The sequence below is a fragment of the Syzygium oleosum genome, unplaced genomic scaffold, assembly GCF_021117445.2.
Source record: "Syzygium oleosum isolate NSW1041296 unplaced genomic scaffold, Sole_v2.1 Sole_v2.07, whole genome shotgun sequence".
NCBI classification, from domain to species: Eukaryota; Viridiplantae; Streptophyta; class Magnoliopsida; order Myrtales; family Myrtaceae; genus Syzygium; species Syzygium oleosum.
The window spans coordinates 8,913,264-8,932,355 of record NW_026607491.1 but is presented as its reverse complement, the minus strand read 5'-3'; the positions used below and the strand labels follow the sequence as shown (position 1 = coordinate 8,932,355).

The window sequence follows — 19,092 nt, the reverse complement described above, 5'->3', positions numbered from 1 at the left end:
TTGGTCCTAATACATTTAATTTGTCGACAAATGTAAAGACATTTATCTAACAAACAAGGAAAGGTCTTGACCTGATGACGTCTTTTAAAGTTGAAACAACACTCACTGATTTTCATTGGATGGGGAGTTGTTCATTGGAGGAGAAAATGACACTGCGAAATCATGTCTGGAACGTGAAAAATACAGAGATGTGCAAGCTGGTGTTTAACTATTTCATGAGACTTTTGTGTAAATGGATCCTCACCGTGCATATCAATAGACAGTCAAAGGTAAACGTAACAGACAATAATAATGGACTAAAGGGAGCCTAAAGCCTGAAGGCTGTAGCTTACAACGTATTTCCACTACATCAACGACCTGATGTAGACTATAAACACTCTCATTACTAATGATGAATAGCCATATGAAACATTGCTGTAATTCTTTGAAACCAACCCCGTATAAGGACTCCTACAATTGCTACCATTGTTGTTCCACTGAGGTGACCAAGCTTTGATTTAGAGACTTTCTGAGCCGTGCAGTTCGTTTTCGATGAGCTCGGCCCTGCTTGTGTTGTTCCCATTCATGTGCTCCTCTAAGCACACGATCGCCACAGGCCTGTAAGGATTCGGCTCAAACATGTCAAAGACTATGAAAAACACCATTGCAGGACGAGTTGAAGGACAGGTCAAATTCAGGGAAAAAAAAAAGAAAGAAAAAAGAACTCCACACGACACTTGGGGCGTTCGCTTACCTTGCAAATATATTGAGTCCACAAGTCTCTTTGCAGAAACTCAGTAGCAGAGCTTTTGGGGGCTTCTACATGGGGCATGATTGTCACCCTATCTTCATAAAAAGATCTCACACATTGCACAGACGGTTGTACTACTTGCTTGATCCAGGAGTCTTCTGACTGACCTAAATCATGAGAACATTATAAGAAACTTGAGAATCGAAAAATTGACAGCAAAACAAAATCGCTAAGAAATGAGATTATTATACTTGAAATAGCTTCTGTTGCATCCACATAATGGATGTTCCACCCAAACAATGTCTGCAGTCTACGGATCCTCCTTTTCTGTGAAATAACAGAAAGCTTTGTCTCACTAGAAAGCAGAGACAGCCATTTCAAGCTAGAAAATGGAAGTTGAAAGATCTAAATCTTTGCACGCTTCAGTTCTCAAGCAATCACATAAACATCTGCACCTCGAGAATGACATGAGAGAAGGGGGATCCCCGTTTGAAAAGATGAAAGCAACAACCTCCACTGCTTGAACAGTGAATAAACCTCATTGAGAAAAAAGGAGATTTGCGAAAAAGCATCTGCCTTCCAGCAATTCGACAAACTGAAGGTTATCATAGGTTGTAACAGAGTTTCATAGCATGTATTGAATGAATATGACGGCATATATTTTTTAGTACAAGGTTCAGGCATAGGCACCGTTCGCTAGGTAGAGGGGATAGCCTGAAAGGAAAATGTACCAAACTTATTGGAATATGGATCACAGTACTTCATGCTTCACTACAGTATACTCACCTGTCGACGTACAAGTCTTCGAGTATTTAGTTTAAATTTGTCAATGGCTTCTTGTAGTAATACTTTTAGTTGGTTTGTTGGAAGGGATGCCAAGGTCAACCCAGTGTTTTCTTTCAACCTATACTCATCATGAGAACGGCTTGTTTCGGAGTCCCCAACGTCTGCAATGTAAACCCGCAGAAAATTCTCGAACTCTCGTACCCCAATTGCCTGGCGCAGACCTCGAGTATAATCTGAGTTTGGGCAGTAGATGTCATAGACTTCATTAAGCAATCCAGCTTCCACCATGCAGTCAACTCTATCCTCCACATATCGATCGAGAACAGGAAGACATGCATCCACACATATAAAACAGCAATCATACTTGGAATTCTCAATACGCCCCCAGTTCTGCCCTGCCACAATGAAAGGAAAGGGTATCCCTTCCTAGCTTAGTGCTATGATGTATGAGGATAAAAATTTTAGTAAGCACTTCTGGGGAGTGTGTCTAGAGTGGATTTTACTTGACTTTTTTGCTTTTTCAAATCTTTCCGCACGTGCATCTTGATTTTTTTCCATCTTGGGTGCTTGAAATTGTCACAATATATAGATGTTGACACGGTAACTCATATATATTATTTTCACAATTTTTTAAAGCTCAATAATATTTCAATTTTGCGGGAAAATCAAAATAATTACTTTTTAATTTGGAGAGGTCAAAACAAGCAAACCCTAAATTTTCTTATGAAGAATCATTTCAAATTATTACAAGCTCCAGAATCCAGAGATCATATTCGCATCAGAAGCTATTAATACATGATGTGTGAGAAAATTTACTTGCACTTAACTTAAACATATCCATTCCTAGGATAGCAATAAACCTTTATAGGATGTTACAGTGTAGAAGCAGACCGAGGTAAACACAGATTTAATAAGTCATATAACTAATACCTAATTGAGGTCAACTACCTAGTTCTTCATCACTCACAGATACAATAATAGTTCATCAACAAAATGAGATACTGACAAATATTTTCATCAAAAGAAAAGTGGAAGTTCAAGATTCTCAGAAAATCAACTACAGAAATAAAAATTGCCAACATAAACGTTTGCCCCTATGGTGCTTCAAGTTAATGCCGCTACAAATATGTCATGTTTAAGAAGGCATAAAAGAAACCTCAAGACCAACCGATTGAGCTACTTAAGTGGATAGTGAGACAAAATTTCTAGATTTTCCTAAATACAAACAATAAGCAAGTTGATCCTTACCAAAAAAAAACAATAAGTTTGTTTTTTTTTTTTTTTTTTTGGTCGAAAACAATAAGTAAGTTGACCAGACCGACAAATGTCACCAACCTCTAAAGTTGTGCCCTGAAATAATTCACTCGGGAGGAGACCAGATTGAGCATACAAATTTAGATATTGATTGATCTGCAAAGGATCCAGCACCACGAGCTTCAGTCAAACAATATCTTTCAGCTAATGTGATTCAATTTATAGTTAGAGAAAACCAGGAAATTCTAAAAGAAGGTATACAATAATTACACCTTGTCAAAACAAGAGGAAAAGGCATAAACAGAGAATACAGAGACATGATCCAACAATGCTAATCACCTGTGAATACAGTGGTATTCAGAAAACATTACCAATCCTCACCAAAAGTCTCGTTCGATATCAGACTTTCCCTATCATACTCTGTCATAGGAATATCTGCAGCAGGGCATGCTGCTATTGTCATTGGGACAGATTTTGAGTTGAATTCCCATTGAAATGCATAGGAGCTTTTGAAAGTCATCTAAAAATTGCTTAGCGCAAAGTTCTTGCAGGCAACACCAGGAAAATAATTTCTTTTCCATAGTGGCATCTATGAGCTGCTCTGTAATATGAACTATTTGATCTCCTGAATAGGCAGAAATGATGAAATTCCATGACCACGAGTCTGCTAATGTGTATAGACCTAAATGTATATGAAATATAACACGCTGAACAGGGATAAGTGCAATTGAAGTGACAGCAAATCAATTCATTGACAACCCCTGTCTGCGTGCATTACAGATTCGCAACTGAATCTTTTGATTCAGTTAACAGCCCAAACAATGTGAAGTTTTCTTAAGTGAACAATTAATCCTAAATTAAGTCAAAATATATAAGTTCATTATTGAATTTACTTCAGTGATATGAATCAATATATTCACCAAATTCATAAATTCCAGATTTTGATTAACGATTGTATCTTGAATGAAAACTATGCTAACAACATTCATACTTTTCTCTGGTTATTCGGATGAATTCTTTGCGCAGCAACTGGATCTATGTCTTTCAAGCGATCGAAGGTGAGAGCATTCCTATCTCTATTGAAGTCAACTTCACAATCGTCATGCTCGTCACCTGAGAGTCAACAAAGCATTCGTTAATGTACAGTAACCACAGGGGCACAAGCAAGATAATGACAATTACCAGGAGTTTCATCTAAGTGGCCATCATCCATGTGATCCATCGAATCATCCAGAAGAAACGGACTCACGAGAGCCTAGTTAGCAACAAAGAGATAAAAGAAAATTAACCAAGCACCCAAAGAGAACAAATTTCTCCCAGGATATACCTATTACTATAGATCCAAATTGAGTAAGAAGGTGATCTAAATTACGTTTTCCAGCAGCAGATACTTTACTGAAGATTTACATGGTAGGATCAGATAGAGCATCATAAGTACAAAAACTATGCAGGACATGTAGAGACATCAAATAGCTATTCTTTATCAGGCATTGGCAACTAAATAATCTCATAGTCCAGAAGCTGAGTCACTCACATTTAGTCAGGAAACTAAAATTCACAAGTTGACTCTGACAAGGGATGGACTTTAAAGTGACAGAAGTTAAGCGAACTCATCGTTACAATCTTGCGTGAATTTAGAGCATGAGGTGCGATTGAATTAACACTACAGCCCCCGTTAGTGAATTCACAGAGTAGCTACTGCAAAGTGCGAACACAAAGAACAAGCCGCAGGCTATTCAAGCAAATGAAAAAGAAGTACCGCGTACTCTACCTGGATATAGTAATTTGTACCCCCAACTATGACTGGCAAGTTATTCCGAGACAAGATCTCATCAATGAGCTGAAGTTCGGGAAAAACGCAAAAGTTTCAATCCCATCAAGACAAAGTTAATGAAATTCAACATGTCATCGTCGATTTTAAAGAAGGCGAACCCACAGGAACAGCAGAGTCCCTAAACGCCTTGGCCGTGGACTCCACGTTCGGGCTTACGGTGCCCAAAAGATGATGAGGCACTCCTGCGCAACATCCACCCAAATTCGTGAAAAACAGCTCCGAAACGGACCATGATCAAAAACACCCCGGCGCGCGCGAGGAGAAAGCCTCAGAAGGCAAGAGGGTTTCCGGGAACACCTTGCTGTTGATCGAGGGGGACTTTGTTGGTGAGCACGTCGAGGCCGCGGTAGACCTGCATGGAGTCGGCGCTGACGACCTCGACGGGGAGGTGGGCGGCCAGGTCGATGGCCAGGCGCGACTTGCCGGAGCCGGTGGGGCCCATTATGACCACCACCTTCGGCTTCCGCCCGCCGGACGCGGGGCCTCCGCCGCCGGGGCTCGAGCTTCGCTCCTCCGGTTCGGCGGCGGCGCCGTCGCCGTCCATGTCTTTCGGGGTGCGTTCGGCTGCCTCCGGGCCAGCTGAAGGAGGAAATCGGGTCAGCACGACCCGGGTCGAGGCAAAGTATTTATCCGGAGAAACGGACGGGCCAAGGAGCTTTATGCGTATTGGGCCTGGTTAAGCTTCCACAATACAAACAAAGCCCTTAAATTAATCACTCTTACTTCTGATTTTTTTATTATTTTATATTCAAATCAAAATGGATATAGTTTTTTCCGTTTTTTTAAATTTTTTTATTTTAAATTGAAATCAAAATGGCGTAATTAGCTTAAGAAATCTGCGATTGTTTATGTGGCCATATGAGTTGTGACCCTAATTAACTCGTTTGAAAATAGGTTAATACCATGAAAAACCCAAACTGGTATACATGTAACAATTTACCTCAAATTAATTTTTTGACCACAAAAAATCTCAAATCGGTACAAATGTGACAAATTCACCACATCTCTAATTGGTATATTTGTGACAAATTTATATTTCGTTATTTTCTGTTAAATTGAATTAATAACAAAAAACCACAAAATGGTATGCTTATGACAAATTTATATTCCGTTATTTTCCGTTAAATTGAATTAATGCCAGAAAAACCACAAAGTGGTATGCTTGTGACAAATGTATGATAAAATCTCAAACTGGTACAACCGTCAAGAGCCACTTGTTATCCAACTCAGTAATTTGATAGTAAAATTTAACGGAAACTAATGGAGAGTAAATTTGTCACATATATATTAATTTGTGATTTTACGTGATATTAGCCCTTGAAAATATGAGGGAATAATTTTTTTTTGAAGAAATTTATTTTATATATATATCTGGTCATGCATTCCTACTATATAAGGAGATCTTTCATCTTTCCTCACCGGCTGCTCACACATCAAATCACCACGACGGCCATGGACACACCCAACTCGCCGATCACCGGTCCACGACGGCGAAGTATCCTCCTGTTGCCCTGGTTAGCCCACGGCCACATCTCTCCCTTCCTTGAGCTCGCCAAGAAGCTGCTCTCTTCTTCTTCTTCTTCTTCTTCTTCTTCTTCACGCCAAAGCCCCTTCCTCATCTTCTTCTGCTCCACCCCCGTCAACCTCGCCTCCCTCCAAGCACTCCTCCCTCCCCATCTCTCCCCTTCGATCCGGCTCGTCGAGCTCCACCTCCCACCGCCGCCCCCTCCGCTCCCTGCCCTCCCTCCCAGCTTCCACACCACCCGCTACCTCCCTCCCCACCTCATGCCCTCCCTCAAGTCCGCCTTCGACGCGGCTGGCCCGGCCTTCTCCGACCTCCTCGACGCTTTCAAACCTGACTCGGTTGTCTACGACCTCCTCCAGCCCTGGGCCCCGAGAGCAGCCCGCGACCACGGCCTCCCTGGATTTGCGTCCCTCTTCTTGCCCTGCAGTGCGGCGGCAGTGTCGTTCTTGACCCTCCACAGCATGGACCCGGACGGGGAGTACCCCTTCCCGCCGCTGAGGTTCAAGAGGAGCGAGTGTGATAAGATCATGCAGTTCATGCGCGACAAGGACATTGGCACCAGGGACATGGACCGGGTGTTAGAGAGCATCAGGAGGTCTGAGGGCGCCATCCTGATCAAGACGTGCAGAGAGATCGAGGGTAAGTACGTGGACTACCTCGCGGAGCTTGTTGGGAAGGAGGTCATCGCCATCGGGCCTCTGATTCAAGAACCGGCCGGAGGTGATGCCAGAGACGACGAAGGGGAGATACTTGGGTGGCTGGAGGAGAGAGAGAGCGGCTCGGTGGTGTTCGTGTCATTCGGGAGCGAGTGCTTCCTATCGAAGGAGGAGATGGAGGAGGTGGCACGTGGGCTGGAGCTCGCGAGCGAAGAAGTGGGGTTCGTGTGGGTGGTGAGGTTTCCCGGAGGAGACACAGAAAGTGTGTGTATTGTTGAAGCTTTGCCTGAAGGGTTCTTGGAGAGGACGAAGGACAGAGGCATGGTGGTCCAAGGATGGGCCCCTCAGGCCAAGATCCTCATGCACCCGAGCACAGGTCTTTTCGTGCCAACAAAACTAATGCTATAGAGTTTAAAAACGATTTACAAAAACTACGTGTTAAATTGCAACTCAGTACATAAATAAGCGGGTCCCACTCAAACGTCCAAACAAAAGGGGTCAGAGTCACGCATTTTGTATACTGATCCTGTATTGTTTGTGCTGCCGTGCCACATATATTTTTCTGTGTTGCGACATCTATTCAATCTTGTGACACCATAGTTGGTGATATAACAGGTGGGTTTGTGAGTCACTGCGGTTGGAGCTCAACATTGGAGGCAATAGTCTTCGGCGTACCCATCATAGCCATGCCGATCCACCTCGATCAGCCCCTAAACGCCAAACTGGTGGCGGATCTTGGGGTCGGCGTGGAGGTCCGGAGAGAGGACGGCAGGTTCCCGGGGGAGGACGTGGCGAAAGTGATCAAGCAAGTGGTGGTACGTGAAGAAGGCGAGGAAGTCCGGAGAAGGGCCAAGGAACTGAGTGCGAGGATCAGGGAGAGGCAAGAGGAAGAGACGAGCACAGTGATGAAGAAGCTGGAACGACTTTTTGGAGGAACAACTTTCAATGTTGGCCAGACCGTGACTTGACATGATGGACCAAGATTTGGATTTGCTAGTTGCTGGCATAATTTATATAGTGGGAGGCATAAATAAGAGGAGGAATCAATGCTTTTCGGATGATGTTTCACGAATCTGATCTGGTTCATCTTTTCCGAACTCTTCGATTTCATGGTCAAAACAAAACAAAAAAACGCAAGAAAGCTGTAAAGACATTCAAAACGAGTTGACTACATAGATGTAAGCTAACTAGCTACATACTATGTAAGTGATGACTCTCCTTACCAAGGAGACAAAGTTTCATCCTTTCTAATCTTGATCTACCATGAACTCAATAAGGTTTTCAACCTCAAAGACACGTTCAAATGGACATCTACACAAATGTTTTGAGTTTAAGGGGGTGACACAGATATTGTGGACCGGGACCATTGATTGATTCAGATTTACTTTGTATATGATGCAGTTGATTCTGTACAGAAGTCTATAAATAGGCTAACTGGTATAGTCTTGGCATATATTGATTTCTTTGCTTAACTGAGATATGAAATGTATGGTATAAAATAGCTAAAGGTTTGCCTTTTCATTTTTGTGCAATTTAGGAGGACGGCAAACCAAAATCGATTTTAAGGTATTATTCCTCAAACTCAAACCAATCAAAGCGAAAAATTCAATTTCGTAAAAGGAGGCCTGTGCTTATACATCAAGAGAGAAAAGATGAGATACGCCTAGGTCTTTTCCAGTTAAGATTGCAGACGATTTTACAAATCTTGTGATCTATGGACACATTTAGACACTCCAATGTCAGATTAGATTAATCGCTCTTCCTCATTCAAAATGAATGGTTTTCAAGATTTTATTAACTATAAGGACCGAAGTGAGTTACATGTATTTACTGAAATAACTTAATCATTTTTTGGTTCTCGAGCAACTCTTTAAAATTGTAATTTCAGCTCCGGCTGTTGCAGAATTTCGCGAGAGCGAAAGGTACAAAAGGATCATGCATGCTTTCATAAACCATCTCCAGAAGCTATCATACGAAAGTTTCATGCTGTGATCTATTATTGACTTAGGACAATGAAAACGAAAGACACTATCAGTAACACATTATTAGTTTGTTCTACAGTAGAAGGAAAAAATCTGAAAAGTGACCTTATAGCCCACACTTCTCAAGTAAGTTCGCAACTTATCTGCAAAAAGGAGAGACCTTGAACGAGAAGTTAAAAAGCAAGTGGGCTTAATCCATCCGGTAATCATTCAATCTCCAAAGTTTGGTCTTAGTCTAACACGATGATCTCTAATTTGATAGATCATCCTCAGAGGCTCAGACGATGCGTTATAAAGTTTAGTGTCGGTTTGGATTCGAATTGCAATCGTATCCCTTACATGTCAACTATCTCGAGCCGACCGATCCAGCACTCCGTTATGGTGCGTATATTAAACCGAGTTTGGACTACCGTGGGACCCACCAAGTTCATGTAAACGATTAGTTTCTCGGAGTAGAGAGTGAACATGGGGGGTCCTCATGGAGAGTCGACACCTCACCGTATTATACTCGCCTTACTTCCTCTTTAGCTCTCCGACCACTGTCCAAAATTCAAAAATTCGTTACTCACCTTCCGTTGTAAGCAGTTGGTGTTTCGAAGCTGTTCGTGAGGCCCTGTTTTAATCCGTGTTAATCAAGAGATGATTGTCGGAAAAGATTTTGAAACCATCTAACTTCTTCAGGAGTCTCTCTTCTCTATATAACATAGCTTCTCCAAGCTCCCATTGATCCATCTCTCTCTCTCTCTCTCTCTCTCTCTCTCTCTCTCTCTCTCTCTCAATTTCTCTGAGAAAAACTTGAACGTCGATGATGAAATTCAAGTTTTCTTGCTTCTGCAAGGACGCGAAAGCGATCGCTGTCGTCAATCCTTCGCGTGCTCGCACTACGGCTTCAAGAAGCGCCTCCGTCTCTCCTTTGCTTCCGGATGCGTCCGCTTCTCTTGTCCCTCTTTTTCCCGCTTCGCTCGAAAATGATCACCATATTACTTCTCTTGCTCCTCCAACTCCACTCCCTAGTTCGCTTCGAACTCGAAACAACTGGGTTTACGAAACCGCCCTTCTCAATCACCACCACCTCACCACCACCCTCTCCTGGTACACAACACCGACCGGTAGCCGCGAACTTCTTGTTAGCCTTCACGTCATTGGCGGCGAGGACCCATTAACTCACTTCAAGTACAAAGTCTGCATAAACCCCAGCGTCTCTGAGCAGAACAGAGGCCAAGAACTAACCAAGTACGCGAGCTCCGAAATAGCGGTCGTCTGGGATTTCTCCCCGGTTAAGTATGACACGGGACTGGAACCGGTCGAGGGGTTCTCCCTTCTGGTCCTGGTGGACTCACAAGCAGCTTTTCTTCTCGGGGACATCTGGAAACAGTGTACCGACATGTTCCAAGTGCTCGATTTCTTTCTCGTCTCGCGAGCAGAGTGTACATTGGCCTGCGAAAACGAAAGACTCCATGGCATCGAGGCTCGGCTCACCGGAAATGGACCATTTGACGATGTTCTGATACAGTGCAGAGGAATAAAGACGGAGGAGGGTCTGGAGAAGAATCCAGTGCTGTCCGTTCATATCGGGAAGGAGCCTGTATTGAAGGTGAGGAAGTTGCATTGGAACTTCAGGGGAATGCAGACGAAGGTTTTGGCGGATGGCTTGGTGGTCGAGATTGCATGGGATGTACAGGCTTGGTTGTTCAGAGAAGAAAAATCAGATGCAAAAGGAAAGAAGAATCCACCAGAATTTGCGACGTTCGCTCTCATGACACAGCATCGATCCAGCTTTTTTCAGTGTTGATTCGCATGAACAGATGATACTTATTCCTGTCCCAAGCTTGTTTTGTGTTTTTCGGGTTCTTTTGTACTTCTTCCTATTGCCAAACATTGTTGCATAGTCTATGATGCTTTTTCTCTGGTAGTTGTTGAAGATGTAAATACTTCTATCATTAGAAGAATTTTATCCTTCTTTTGATCTTGTTTGGCTGGTGTAGAAGGTGGTGATAAGTCTTCATGGGTAAGAATTGCATCGGTGTTGTCTTTGTTGCGTAATGTTTGCTTGGATCATAACGATTCAATCTTTCAGATAATTTGAAAATTGTTACACAAATTTTGCATGGTATCAAAGTGGAAAAGGAAAGAGAGTAGCAGAAATGTATTCATGAAGTAATCAAAGGATTTTATTCTCCAGCATCTCTTATATAATGGTACAACAGCAGATTTCCAAGGAAAAAAACAGCTATACATTACCACAATATCACAGAAACTCAAAAATGAGGAATCAAGCCAAGCAAAATAACAGAAGAAAAAAGAATTATACTGGAAAGAAAGGGAGGAGGAATTATTTTCTGCTCCTCACCATATGTATTTGACCATATTGCTATACAGTCAGCAATCCTATGAGTCAAAAGCTCAAAAATTCAACTTCTACGAAACAAGATGTAACTTTCTCATCTCCTCTGGAAGTTCAGGAACTTGATACCGTAGGCGAAGATGAAGAAAAAGCCCAAGACCCAACCGATATGGGCCAAAGCCACGGGCACAAGGAAGTCGTAATCGAATCCCAGGCTCTCCTTCAGGAATACATCCACTGCTACTGATGGCAGTCCATCTAGTTCTAGCGGCGTCTTCTTGTCGCCGATCTGGGATGTGAAAATGCCGTAGATGGTCCAAGCGACGGGCGAGCACCAGTAGTACCACCTCCACCACACAGGGATCAGCTGCAATAATAGAGCATTTTTAGCATTCATATGACATTTCACAAAAGAAGATGATGCTCTCGATGAGAAATGAATGAAGACTAGAATTAGGACCGCGGGAAGGTGACTTACGGGTCTGGGAAGGAGGAAGCCCGAAAACAAGTTCCAGAAGTTGAGGAAGAACGACATTGTGATGGCAGCGATCTGGTGGCCGGGAGTGAGCGCGACAACCATCATGCCGTACATCGAGAAGTAGGTAAAGCACATGAATATGAAGTAGTAGAAGTACAAGACCTTGCCGAGCTTCCACTCGAAACCGATCATCGAGAAGAGAATGAGGGAATATATAACTGTCTGAACCGCCACGTAGATTGTCTCGATAGCCACCTGATACACAAAGCACACCAATCAACGACAGAACAAGAAAATACAATTGCAATGAAATGAATGAGATTCTGATTATCCAAAATGGACAAAAAGAATCATACCTGAGCAAATGCATAAGGCAACTCCGAATACATCCCAGCTGCCCGTTCACGGTAGAAGACGGTTCTTTCGATTGCCACAACAGATTGGACTGCTGCAGCATTAGTGGCTCCAAGGAAGATAACAGCAGAATAGGTGGCACCGAGTAGATTGATCAGATCTTGTTGTTTTTTTCTATCAAGATAAAAGGCACAGAAACATCATGTGAACGAACACTATAAGGTAATAGCAGCGGCTCGACATTCAGAAAAAGAAAATGATCTTTTGAATGCGATAGTTTGTGCTTACATTTGGTCTCCTTTGCTCCAGAAAATGACACCAAACATAAGACCAATGATGATCGTCATGAAGAAACGAATGGCGTTATACCGGGAGTTCCTCCAGTAGGACCAGTTCTGTTTGCAGAAGCAAGCATGGCATTGAGTTAGGAAGCCCTGGGAGTATTGGGTGGGGAAGTAAAGGTCTTTTGAACCGGGCTGTGGAGTGCTCAGCTCTTTGATGAGCTCCTGGTTTCTCCTGAAAATAAAAAACAGAACGGGGGAATGAGGCACCGAGTTCAGTGCACATGAATGATTGGAATTTGAAGAAATTACAAGGAGTGCACATCTCTCACCTATAGAGGTCAGAATTGGCATAGATTTCTGCAAAGTCGACTTCCAGTTGAGTTTCGACTGAAGTAGCAGTCACATCCAACACCCATGTTGCAGGATTGTAGCCTTCTTTGATCTTGGGGATGCCCGGAACAGCCTGCAATTGGTTTTAAGACATTAAACTCTATGCAGTTAAACCACATAGCCTCAATGGTAGGTGTAGTCGTGAATTTTTCAGTCATGCGGGTTTCTTAATTGAAGTTATAAGATAAGCACCTCGAAATATTCGACGAGCTTGTGAGACTGTTCACCGAGAGGCCCTGCATAAATGACTTGCCCTCCTCTTTTCATCAGGAGAAGCTGCAAGAAGAACACACATCCTCAGCTCAGGAATATCTTGAAGAGATAATCCTGAAAAAAACGTGAAAGGAACACGGAGTTCAATTATCCTAACCGTACCTCATCAAAAGCCTCAAAAATGTCTATACTCGGTTGGTGAATCGTGCACACAACAGTGCGCCCAGTGTCCACAGTGTTTCTCACAGTACGCATGACAATTGCCGCTGCTCTAGCATCGAGACCTGATGTGGGCTCGTCCATGAAAATAATCGAGGGATTAGCAACCAACTCGACAGCTATTGTGAGCCTCTTCCTCTGCTCCGTCGAGAGTCCATCAACTCCTGGAAGCCCAACTAGAGCATTCCTCAAGGGATGAAGCTCGACTAAATCCATGACTTCCTCAACAAACATCTGCAAAACCAAGAAAACTCGTGTTTAGTCAAAATTTCCACCAGGTCAATTTACTTGCTTGAAGGAGATGTTGATGAAGAAGATAGTATCGCAGTTACGTGCCTTCCTGGTTTCCTTATTTACGTCTTTAGCAAGACGAAGCCAAGCTGAGTATAAGAGAGACTCGTAAACGGTGACGTATGGCGAGTGAATGTCATTCTGCTCACAGTAACCGCTCACTCGAGCAAAAGTGGCTTGGTTCTTGGGATAACCGGAAACAGTTATGCTTCCTTCAATGTATCCACCAGTTTTTCTTCCTGCTAAGACATCCATCAGTGTGGTCTTTCCGGCTCCACTGACTCCAACCAGTGCAGTCAAAACACCCGGCCTGAAAGCTCCACTGACATCTCTTAGGAGTTGTAATCGGCTTTCCTCAACCCCTTGAGTTTTCATTTCCTGAAGCACACCAAAACAGAAATTTATTTCTGAATATTCGTTGGGTGGAGGTATTTTACAGTTTGCATTCTGATAAATATATTTGAAACAAACACTTTAACGACCAGATCTTCCCTAGCCTTTTGCTTTCTGACAAGTCACTCGTCTATATCTGTAGTTTTATGTGAAATTACGGAAGTACTGTCATTGTGTTAGGGCATGCTCATGTCATTTCATCGCTGCACGGAACTTGGGGAGTCTTAAGTTAGGGAGGATTCGACTTACCGCGGGCATATCCACATAGTAATTGACATGGTTGAAGGCAAGTGAAAGGGGCTGGAAAGGCAGAACCATTCCTCTCCTAGCCTGGGTGCTTTCGCTGACGATACTGTCGTTTGCTCGGGCATTTCTTACTTGCATAGGAGTACCTGTCCATAAAATTCCTGTCTTTTATAAGCATCTACATGTGATACTTTTTGAGGCATCATCCCAGATTTCTCTTTTTCTATAAATCCAGTTGACAGTCCTAACCACAGCAATTACATACCTTCTGATCTAGATTGTCTCCTCTTCTCGGAATCGTCATCCGCGAGTATCGCTTTATTATCACCAAGAGCTGAGATACAGTCGGAAAGCAATTAATCAGTACAAACTTTTCATTTTACTTTGCAAAAAGAAAACCAGATGATAGCATCTACTTACGATTTAAGAATGTCAATGCAACAGTGAAGAGAATGTTGAAAAGAATAGAGAACGCGAAAAGTGCCATGATACTGATCCAATACCAGCTCTCGGTCTTGTAAAGACCTCTTTGTGCTAGAAGGGCCTTTCCAACTGTGGGTTCAGAGGAGTTGGAGGGCAAAGGCTGCGACATCAAAAGAAGTTAGTTTAGATGTATCCTGAAATATTAACATCTTCAGAAGACTTTTGAAATTCCATCGTATCCTAAGCCTTGTAGAGAACTTACCGTGCTCCATCTCTCGGACAGGAACTCATTGATAGCAATGGCATTTTGCCCATACATCATGGGAGAGATATAGTAACCCCAGATCATCCAACTTGAAATGTCATCTGTCCACCGTTGCGCACATTAATTTTTAGAAGCTTATCACCAAAAACAATCTATTGGTGTGAAACATGAAATTTCTGAACACCGTTATCAGGGATTGTTTAGAATGACAATGCCAAGCGCCAAAAAGAGAACATTTCTAACCTTTCGCGACAATGAAACCACCAAGGATGAATACCAGCAGCAATGTGAAGGAACCGAGTGTGTTGGCGACTACTTCTGTTCTTCCTATAGCCGCTATGAAACGGAAGAGAGCGAGAGCCATCTGATTCACTCCAAAGAAAGCCAAGAATTGCTTGAAAAACCTGCACAAGTAGAAATCACCGAGATTTGTCAGCAAGAGGACTTACCAGAGATTATTTTCGTTGCACTATTGTTAGTAGCTTATAAACCAAAACAGAAAGGGCCAACTTATGAGAGAGCAGAAAAAGTGGTCATACCTAACAGGAGATGGGGCGAACCCAATGGTGTAGTAAGTGAGGATGACCCAAATTCCAGATTCAACTAGTGATACGGGAATTCTGAGCACCCAAATGGGCAACGCGAAAGCCCAGGCAGGGTAAAACAAGAAATCTCTCTGCTTGAAGAACACCGGAAGCCTGAACACCGTCATCGCGAGCTCAGTCAGCCCATTAAACATGACATTCACAAGACTGTAAAATAGAGCTCCCCAAAATCTTGCCCCGTTGATTATTTCGCCGGTCTTCATTTCTGTTCTGAGGAACACGGTGAATGCAATGACAGACATGATCGTGATCTGAGTGGTCTTGAAGATATACAAGAAAGAGCTGCGCTTCATCAGCAGCCATTCCCTGGCAAAGCAAGCTTTGAAGAGCTCCCTGTTAGAAATTCCATACTTGTCCTTCACCAGAGCAGCAGGGTGTGCCCTGGTTTTGTCATAAGGGACTCTAAGCTCTTCCAGAAGGCGCTGACCGACATGGAAGCTATTGAAAGCCCTCACGAATTCGGGCGCTGAGATGTATCTATAAGGTTGGTCCTTCCTGTACCAGTATTGCTCTTGGTCATTCTTCGAAGTCACTTCCTGCAGAAAGTCAGCAACCCCCTTCCTTTTCGGGCATTTGAAGCCCACGTACTCAAAGAACTCGAGAACATTCTCTCGCGGCCCTTGGCAGACGATCTGGCCCTCCGAGAGCAAGATTATGTCGTCGAAGAGATCGTAAGTCTCGGGAGCTGGCTGCAAGAGGGAGGTGACCATGGTCACATCCATGATATGGACCATCTGCCTCATGAACTTCACAATCTGAAAAGTTGTGGAACTATCCAGCCCCGTCGATATCTCGTCCATGAAGAAGGCTTTCGCCGGTCCGACCAACATCTCACCTGTGGTGACACGTTTCTTTTGTCCACCAGAGATACCCCTCCTCATGTCGTCTCCAACCATGATATTTGCGCAAATATCTAATCCGAGGATCTGCCACAAACATTAGAGATTTAGCCTACCACACAAGCTCATGCAATGAAACGTCAAATTTGAAGCAGGATTGAATGGACAAATTCTGCAAACCAACCTTAAGGACATAGTCTGCCATCAAACTGGATTCTTGGCCAGTAATGGCAGTGGCCTTCATGAAAGCATCAATTTCGGGGTCCGGCTTGATCCCTGCCTCTCGCTCTCTTCTTGACAGCTCCGCCAACATCTCATACCTAGTTCCGACTCCCAAGCAACGGCCCGAAAAGTCTAGTGTCTCATGGACCGTCATCTCACCATTGTGAAGATCATGCTGGCTAATGTAAGCACAGGTCCTCTGAGGAACGAATTCTTTGAATTCGTGGCCGCAGTAGGTGATTTTTCCAGTTCTCTGTATCATTGTAACAGAACAAATTAATTCACGCTAAGAACTAGGGAACCTGAAGACTGTAAGCAAGTAAGCTTCACTAACCCTGAGATCATCATCAGGCTTTCCGGCAAGTGCTTGTAGCAGTGTTGTTTTTCCAGAGCCAGGAGGTCCAAGAAGCAAGGTCAACCTGAAATTGAATATTTTCATGTGTATATGCTTCCAAATTAAGCGCGTAGAACTGCACTTGTTTATGTAAGCGGTAAGACTAGGATATTCAAGTTGAGGATCCATTAATTTACCTTGACGGTTTGATTATGCCACTGACATCTTGAACTATCTTTACCACTCTCTTCTTCGATGGAGAGAGTCCGATCAAGCCAATAACTCCCTGTTGGCATAAATATTGTTATTGAGGATGCATAGAAAATATGAAATTCACTTCATCTAAGGAATCGGACCCTGCCGTTACCCTGAAGACATGAAAAGAAACAAACAGATTGATTTATCGATCTTTGTGCTTCAACATTTGAACCGCTCTTAGGTTGTGTTAGCTCTTCTCTACCTCTTTCAGCTTCCCATAACATCAGCTTTTCTTTTTTCTACTTACTTAAGCAATAAAGACGCATCATTTCACTAAAAGGCCCTCTTATTGCCTGCATATTTGCAATCAAATTTATATCTTCCGTTATCTCATGCCCACCGAACCTGCCTACTCGATATAGTCAAAGACGGTATCGCAGCCACATATGAGATATTCGCCAGATCTTGTTCCTCCTAAAGTCTCTAAGACAATTAAAAGCCAGACGTAACCAAGGACCTCTACCTGATCTAGTCACCTAAGCAATCTTACCTGACTAACTACAACCCTTTTGAGTATGCCACTGATACTTCACGAAACAACACTCAAGATCAACTGAGCTTGAAAAAGAAACATCAGAGAAAGTAAACAATTCTCATGTAAACCAACCTCAATAGCATTCAAGGTAGCGTTGAGCAGAGTTGGGAGTGCCCTTGTCCCCACATAAGCATCCCCTTCAACGCACAGGTTCTGGAACCTCACTTCGATCTTCGGGATCTCGATACCAACCCGGTCAGTCCTATCCCGCAGCCGCCTCAGGAACTTCTCGTTGTCCTCCTCCACCAGTTTGAGTATGCTCTCCATCAGGACCTTCTTGTCTTGCGCCGCAAGCTTCGTCACGTTGACCTCGTCGTGCACCACCCTCCCGTTGCTCCGCACCTGGGTGAGTATCCCCTTCCGCATCCGGTCGTAGGTCGGCAACCGCTCGATGGCGGCCCACCGGAGCTCCTCCTCGTCGTCCACCACCTGCCGGACGCTCCGCTGGAACACGTCCGGCGCGTTCCACATCTCCCTCACGCTCGCCGACCGCGAACTGCGGCGGCTGCTCGTCTGCCGCATGAGGTCGTCCCCGGCCAATGCCGCCGCCGCCATTGTCAAACCCGCCTCTGTCTCTCCGGATCACACGTGAAATCCGAATCAAATACTCCTCAGTGAAGTTCTTGGACCAGAGTTCAAACAAGAACTTGAAGAACAAGAGTTGAACTACCAAAGAATGAATCTACATGCACATGGTGAAGCAGCAGCACGCTTCTTCTTTTCTGTGCGTGTGCTTATGAGAACTTGGAGGACACAGAGAATGAGAAAGAGAGAGATATTTTGAAGAGGTGGTTCTGAAGGAGCTTCATTTATAGAGAGAGTTGAAGAAGAAGATCAATCCCGAGCAAGAACATGAATGAGTACGTGTGTGTGTGTGTGTGTGTGTGTGTGTGTGTGTGTGTGTTCGTATGTGTTGGTCGTCGGTCAACAACATGAACGCACGTGACAACCGAGTCGTTACCTTCCGGCGACTTGTGCTAACTTTCGAGAGTCGTTGAAGATTCAAAGCCCCGGATCCGGTGTCTCGCTCTTCAGTCGTACTCTTCCGGAAGGAAATCTTCTGGCCGTCGGATTCGGGGCGACGAAGGGTTGATCCTGCGGACTATATCGAGCGAGCGCATCTTGGGAGCGTGGAATCGTTTCTTTTGGGTAATATTTTCATGAGGAGGCTTGAGATGGAGGACACCGGTCCGTACCTGATCTGATGGCTCCTACACTCGATAACTACACATGCACGATTAATATCCCCTAATCCTTCATTTGTCAAAATTTCGAATTGTTTATCTAATTTTGAAACTTTTAATTGGGCTCGATCTCATCATTTCCAAGGGAATCGGAGCAACAATTATCAATTATATTGGTGTATTTGCCGTTAATGGACTCCTTTTTTTTTTATTTTGGTCGTATGATCAGTACTTATAGATGGTCTTACAAGTTATAAGTATCCTTTACTCCTAGTAACTTAGCTATGCTTTCCTTCGGTAACGTTATCACGGATCACGGCCATCTTCATGTTCCATCACAATTAGATAAAAGAAATAATTATGTGACAATCCTTAATTTATTGTGAGATTAACAGCTTGTTCTGGATCACAAAAAAATAAATAACAAATAATTATAAATTGTCGTGGG

At 43.5% G+C, this 19,092-nt stretch overlaps 4 protein-coding genes across 4 annotated transcripts; 2 read left to right on the top strand and 2 right to left on the bottom strand.

Moving 5' to 3' along the window:
• Positions 1-275: 275 nt before the first annotated feature.
• LOC115665063 (tRNA dimethylallyltransferase 2-like) lies at positions 276-5,217 on the bottom strand. Its single transcript, XM_056313529.1, has 10 exons — positions 4,902-5,217; positions 4,707-4,786; positions 4,542-4,610; positions 3,953-4,025; positions 3,762-3,883; positions 2,852-2,926; positions 1,517-1,906; positions 982-1,057; positions 734-897; positions 276-597 (listed from the first exon to the last, which is right to left on the bottom strand). Exons 1-10 carry the CDS (start codon positions 5,146-5,148, stop codon positions 460-462), a joined length of 1,434 nt encoding a protein of 477 aa, XP_056169504.1. The 5' UTR covers positions 5,149-5,217; the 3' UTR covers positions 276-459.
• A 789-nt stretch (positions 5,218-6,006) lies between these two features.
• On the top strand, positions 6,007-7,846 carry LOC115665064 (UDP-glucosyltransferase 29-like). The gene is made up of 2 exons (XM_030586944.2): positions 6,007-7,161; positions 7,401-7,846. The coding sequence occupies exons 1-2, from the start codon at positions 6,057-6,059 to the stop codon at positions 7,751-7,753; spliced, it is 1,458 nt and encodes a 485-aa protein (XP_030442804.1). The 5' UTR covers positions 6,007-6,056; the 3' UTR covers positions 7,754-7,846.
• Positions 7,847-9,572: 1,726 nt separating this feature from the next.
• LOC115665065 (uncharacterized) lies at positions 9,573-10,559 on the top strand. The gene has a single exon (XM_030586945.1). It carries the CDS (start codon positions 9,573-9,575, stop codon positions 10,557-10,559), a length of 987 nt encoding a protein of 328 aa, XP_030442805.1.
• A 484-nt stretch (positions 10,560-11,043) lies between these two features.
• On the bottom strand, positions 11,044-18,189 carry LOC115665066 (pleiotropic drug resistance protein 2-like). The gene is made up of 18 exons (XM_056313490.1): positions 17,533-18,189; positions 16,865-16,953; positions 16,668-16,752; positions 16,296-16,586; positions 15,207-16,198; positions 14,911-15,071; positions 14,665-14,768; positions 14,400-14,562; positions 14,245-14,313; positions 13,983-14,125; positions 13,386-13,718; positions 12,993-13,283; positions 12,810-12,893; positions 12,557-12,690; positions 12,232-12,459; positions 11,946-12,117; positions 11,590-11,844; positions 11,044-11,478 (listed from the first exon to the last, which is right to left on the bottom strand). Exons 1-18 carry the CDS (start codon positions 18,013-18,015, stop codon positions 11,209-11,211), a joined length of 4,347 nt encoding a protein of 1,448 aa, XP_056169465.1. The 5' UTR covers positions 18,016-18,189; the 3' UTR covers positions 11,044-11,208.
• Between the last annotated feature and the right edge of the window lie 903 nt (positions 18,190-19,092).

Coding starts and splice junctions, on each gene's coding strand:
- LOC115665063 (XM_056313529.1), bottom strand. CDS start 5,148: ATGGACGGCGACGGCGCCGCCGCCGAACCGGAGGAGCGAAGCTCGAGC. Junction 2,927..3,761: donor ATCCGAATAACCAGAGAAAA/GTATGAATGTTG, acceptor GATCCTTTGCAG/ATCAATCAATATCTAAATTT. Junction 1,058..1,516: donor GAAGACTTGTACGTCGACAG/GTGAGTATACTG, acceptor GTTATTTCACAG/AAAAGGAGGATCCGTAGACT.
- LOC115665064 (XM_030586944.2), top strand. CDS start 6,057: ATGGACACACCCAACTCGCCGATCACCGGTCCACGACGGCGAAGTATC. Junction 7,162..7,400: donor CCTCATGCACCCGAGCACAG/GTCTTTTCGTGC, acceptor GTGATATAACAG/GTGGGTTTGTGAGTCACTGC.
- LOC115665065 (XM_030586945.1), top strand. CDS start 9,573: ATGATGAAATTCAAGTTTTCTTGCTTCTGCAAGGACGCGAAAGCGATC.
- LOC115665066 (XM_056313490.1), bottom strand. CDS start 18,015: ATGGCGGCGGCGGCATTGGCCGGGGACGACCTCATGCGGCAGACGAGC. Junction 13,719..13,982: donor ACTATGTGGATATGCCCGCG/GTAAGTCGAATC, acceptor GGTGTGCTTCAG/GAAATGAAAACTCAAGGGGT. Junction 12,118..12,231: donor TGGAGCAAAGGAGACCAAAT/GTAAGCACAAAC, acceptor TTATCTTGATAG/AAAAAAACAACAAGATCTGA.